Source organism: Fragaria vesca, unplaced genomic scaffold (assembly GCF_000184155.1).
Source record: "Fragaria vesca subsp. vesca unplaced genomic scaffold, FraVesHawaii_1.0 scf0513126, whole genome shotgun sequence".
In the NCBI taxonomy this organism is placed as follows: domain Eukaryota; kingdom Viridiplantae; phylum Streptophyta; class Magnoliopsida; order Rosales; family Rosaceae; genus Fragaria; species Fragaria vesca.
Window position 1 is genome coordinate 289,408 of NW_004443445.1, and position 4,878 is coordinate 294,285.

The 4,878-nt window shown below is 42.2% G+C and overlaps 1 protein-coding gene across 1 annotated transcript; it reads right to left on the reverse strand.

The window, feature by feature from the left end:
* Nucleotides 1–322: 322 nt before the first annotated feature.
* On the reverse strand, nt 323–2,807 carry LOC101310772 (elongation factor 1-alpha-like). Its single transcript, XM_004309832.1, has 3 exons — nt 2,735–2,807; nt 1,568–2,049; nt 323–1,475 (listed from the first exon to the last, which is right to left on the reverse strand). Exons 2-3 carry the CDS (start codon nt 2,027–2,029, stop codon nt 594–596), a joined length of 1,344 nt encoding a protein of 447 aa, XP_004309880.1. The 5' UTR covers nt 2,030–2,049; nt 2,735–2,807; the 3' UTR covers nt 323–593.
* Nucleotides 2,808–4,878: the final 2,071 nt, after the last annotated feature.

Consider the following 4,878-nt stretch of genomic DNA (forward strand, 5'->3'; position numbering starts at 1 on the left):
AGTGGCATTCTTGTAAATATAAAGGAGAAAATCTAATTTTTTTTGTTGGATGGCAGTCTGTAATTACGTTGAACTTTAATACTTAATACAAAACTTTATTTAGACTTGGGTGGACTTATGTGGGGAAAAATGTTCGGATGGATCTATGTGGAAAAAAATGTCTCAAAGTAGACTTATATGTAATTTGCCCTAAAAAGTAACAAAAATAGTAAAAGAACAAAGGCAGAGCCGCAGAGGAACAGAGTTATTGTGAAAGGCATGAATACGGGAACAGAAATTAAGCATAAAAAGTAACAAAAATAGTAAAAAAAAAGCAGAATATACTACGAAATAAAATTAAAATTTAGTTCTTAAAAATCCAGATAAACCACACAATTCTTAGCCACCTTTGGCGAAACCAAAAGCACCTACATACTCTTGCGCCACCGCCTGTCAAGCACCCAATTCTGGGAATGAACACCTAACAACGATGGCAACAAACTAAGACCTATAAACCGACTCAACATACTAGCAAAAGAAACCTTGATAGAATTTTCAAGAAATTTTTTTTTATTGAGAAAGACTATGGAAATCTTGGGGGAGACCATGACGGTTCACTTCTTCTTGGCAGCAGACTTGGTCACCTTGGCACCAGATGGATCCTTCTTCTCCACATTCTTGATGACTCCAACAGCAACAGTTTGGCGCATGTCCCTCACAGCAAAACGACCAAGAGGTGGGTACTCAGAGAAGGTCTCGACAACCATGGGCTTGGTGGGAAGCATCTTAACCATACCGGCATCACCATTCTTCAAGAACTTGGGCTCCTTCTCAAGCTCCTTACCAGACCGCCTGTCAATCTTGGTCAAAATCTCACCAAACTTCACAGCAATGTGGGAGGTATGGCAGTCAAGAACCGGAGCATATCCATTTCCAATCTGGCCAGGGTGGTTCATGATGATGACCTGTGAGGTGAAGTTAGCAGCTTCCTTGGCAGGGTCATCCTTGGAGTTGGAGGCAACATAACCACGCTTGAGATCCTTGACAGCGACATTCTTCACATTGAACCCGACATTGTCACCAGGAAGAGCCTCAGGGAGAGCTTCATGGTGCATCTCAACAGACTTGACTTCAGTGGTCAGACCACTGGGACCAAAGGTCACAACCATACCAGGCTTGATGACACCAGTCTCAACACGTCCCACAGGCACAGTTCCAATGCCACCAATCTTGTACACATCCTGGAGTGGGAGACGGAGGGGCTTGTCTGAGGGCCTCTTTGGCTCGTTGATCTGGTCAAGAGCCTCAAGGAGGGTAGGACCCTTGTACCAGTCAAGGTTGGTGGATCTGTCAATCATGTTGTCACCCTCGAATCCAGAAATGGGAACAAAGGCAATCTTCTCTGGGTTGTATCCAACCTTCTTCAGGTAGGAAGAGACCTCCTTCACGATTTCATCATACCTTGCCTTTGAGTACTTGGGGGTGGTGGCATCCATCTGCATACATTTCAAATACAGAGTTAAATACAATTATCAATCACAAAAACCACAATGACTGATACAGTAGCAATTGAATTAGAAAGGCTCACCTTGTTACAGCAACAGATCATCTGCTTGACACCAAGAGTGAAAGCAAGGAGAGCATGCTCACGGGTCTGCCCATCCTTTGAGATACCAGCCTCAAACCCACCAGTGGTGGAGTCAATGATGAGGACAGCACAATCAGCCTGAGAGGTTCCAGTAATCATGTTCTTGATGAAATCACGATGTCCAGGAGCATCGATGACAGTGCAGTAGTACTTGGTGGTCTCAAACTTCCACAAGGCAATATCAATGGTGATACCACGCTCACGCTCAGCCTTGAGCTTGTCCAACACCCAGGCATACTTGAATGACCTCTTGTTCATCTCAGCAGCCTCCTTCTCAAACCTCTCGATCACACGCTTGTCAATACCACCAAGCTTGTAGATCAAGTGACCAGTGGTGGTCGACTTGCCAGAGTCGACGTGGCCAATGACCACAATGTTGATGTGGGACTTTTCCTTACCCATTATAGCTCTTAGCACGAAATCTGAAATCAAAACACAAAATAACAGAAAAATCAGCATATTTTTTTCAAACTTGAACACAATTATCATAATAAAACCACAACTCACACAAAATCAACTAAAAACAAAGAACTCAGTCCCTTAGATGTTCATAACAATCTGCGATCATATCCGCAAAATCATTACAGGTCTGTTAGGACTCATCACGGTTCCTTACCAACAATCAAAATCACCAAAACTCAAAATAAATATCATAAATTCAACAACACATGCAGTCATTATTTCTCACAAATCGAAAGCAGAAAACCATTTCAACACTGAGAATATTGCTTCAAATCGGCAAACCAGATAAAGAAGCGCAACAATTTCAATAATCCACAACCAGAGCATATCAAATTGATTTAACCAAATAATCCAAATATTTTATTATTATTAATAAACAATTTGCATGCTGCATGAGATCGAACAACAGTCATCACAGTAAAAATCGATGTACACACTTTAAACATAATTATCGATTCAGATCTAATCACATGGCATCAAATTCAGGTATCAAAATCCAGGCTATCGATTCATCTCAGACTTCAATAAACAAGAATCAAATTGAAAAACAATCACAAAATTCAGATCAAATCAGCAATGGTGCACAATCAAACGAACAGAATCACAATCGTAAAAGCAAAACGGAATCTGAGAGAGAGATCGAACATGAAGAACGAGAGTGGAGGCGAGAATTGAGGTCTCAAAACGATCGCCGGCTTCGTATTGTGAGAGGAGGAGTGTGAGAGATGAACTGAGAAAGCTGTGTATTTAAAGAGGAGAAGTGACTGCTTGGGTTAACTAGGGTTTATTTCTCAGCCTTTGGATCGTGATCAGACGGCTGTGGAGAATTACTTTTCACTGCGGCTTGTGGTGACCTAAGTTGAGTGGAATGACGGATATGACCCTGTAGTATATTCTAGATGGCAGATTTTGTTGGCCCGTATTGTGGGGCTGGAGTTTGATCCCGAGAGCGTTACCATGTAAAACGGGGTCAAAACGTTAGGAGTTTGCTTCAAATCTGTCTCTAATCATCGTTTGGAAAGTAATCAATGTTATTTTGAGAAAATGAAATGAGAATTTATTAGGCTCGGTAAAATACAAGAAGCCCACGAAGAGAACTATAAAAGTAAAGAAGTGTCCACCCATTTCTTTTTCTCGATTTGAAGTGACCACATGTTGGCCCCTTTGTATCGAGTATGTTTTGGAAGGGTGTGAGCTTTGTGCCATTGTTAAGCATGGCATGCGCAGATGTCAACGACATGCGCAAGAATGCAAGGAGGGTCATTGCAAGGTGCGTTGCAAGGTGCACATGCAGCCGGGGTGCCTGGCACTTATAACCTCGAGTCCATGAAGGGTCCAGTAGGGTGCGCAGCATCTATGCACCCCATAGGTTCAGCAGGGTGCGTTGCACGAGTCCAACAGGGTCCATGAAAGGGTCCAGCAAAAGGGTGTGAAATCTTTAGCACTCAAGGGTCTAACAAGGTGCGAGTCTTGAGTTCGTAAGGGTGCAAGCATTGATGACAAAGACGTGCTTTTGGGGTAGGCAACACAATGGAACAGCTTGGGCTGCATGAAGGACCGCACGCACGAGGGTTCGAGGGCAGACAAGCACATGCAACAAGCTAGTATCATGCTAGTCGGGTGCGAAAACATGCGACGACAAGCTTCCTACATGCATGACATGTGTAACACTTGGGCAACGATTACCAAGTAGTGGGCGGTTATCCAAGAGCATCATGCATGGTGGTTACCACGTAGAGGGAAGCATCAGGATCGATTGTTACCACGTAGTCATGCAAAGCGGATACCAAGTAGTGGGAGTCATCCACACAAGTAGTGGATGATTACTTACAAAGTGGTTGCCAAGTAGTGGATGGTTACTACAAAGGTCGTTACCAAAGTAGTGAGTGGTTACTTATGCAAAGAAGTTACCAATGCTTGAGAATAAGATCATACAGTCACTTATACAAGCAGTGGGTTGCACAAGGGAAGTTGCATAATTGCCTGGCAAGTATGCATGCTGTCACATCACCCTAAGCGGTTGGGGGTGTATTAGTTCACATGTTCCACTAATAACTCCACAAAAAATTGGTTTGTTTCTGGTGGTGATTTGGTTCGTTTGGAAAGAAAGAAACCAGCGTCTATGGAATGATAAACACTATTCCATGCAACATGTGTTTTACAAGTGTAGTTCTTACATCTCTTTGTTGCGCTCAACCTACAAAAAGAAGCTGGGAATCTGAAGATTAGCTAAACCATGGTTTCCTCCCATTACTAGCTGGCTTAAGACAAACATTTGATGCGTCCTTTAACTGTGGAGGGGTTGGGATCATAGTTCGGCACCATGAAGTTGTCATTGTTGGTGGAGTGTGCTTTAGAGTACATACAGTAAAATCTTGATAAATGAATGTTCAATAAATTAATAATCTCGATTAAATAATTAATAATTTTCTTCAGTTATGTGAAGTAATAATTTTTCATGATCCAAATGTTATTCATTTATAAAGATTTAACTGTAATGTGACCTCTCCAGATGTAGTGTAGTGGAGGCCATGGCAGGCCGAGTTGCCTGTGACTCAGCTAGAGAGTTTTCTCTGACTCTCTTGGTCTTGGATCTGATTGCTTGAAATTGGTGAAAGTTACTAAAGATGCAGTGGATGATGACTCTTGTTTTGGGACCATTGTTGTCGATATAAAGTTGTATCTTTATTCCCTTCCTTCTACTTCTTTTTCTCATGTTTCCAATGAGTCTAATATGGTTGCTTATAAGGCAGCCAAGCTAGCTCTTTTTTTGGCTTACAATGTCGTTG

Bases quoted from the DNA above. Each gene is read 5' to 3' on its own strand.
- LOC101310772 (XM_004309832.1), bottom strand. From the start codon at position 2,029: ATGGGTAAGGAAAAGTCCCACATCAACATTGTGGTCATTGGCCACGTC. The intron at 1,476-1,567 runs GTGAGCCTTTCT...AAATGTATGCAG, and splicing joins TGATCTGTTGCTGTAACAAG to ATGGATGCCACCACCCCCAA.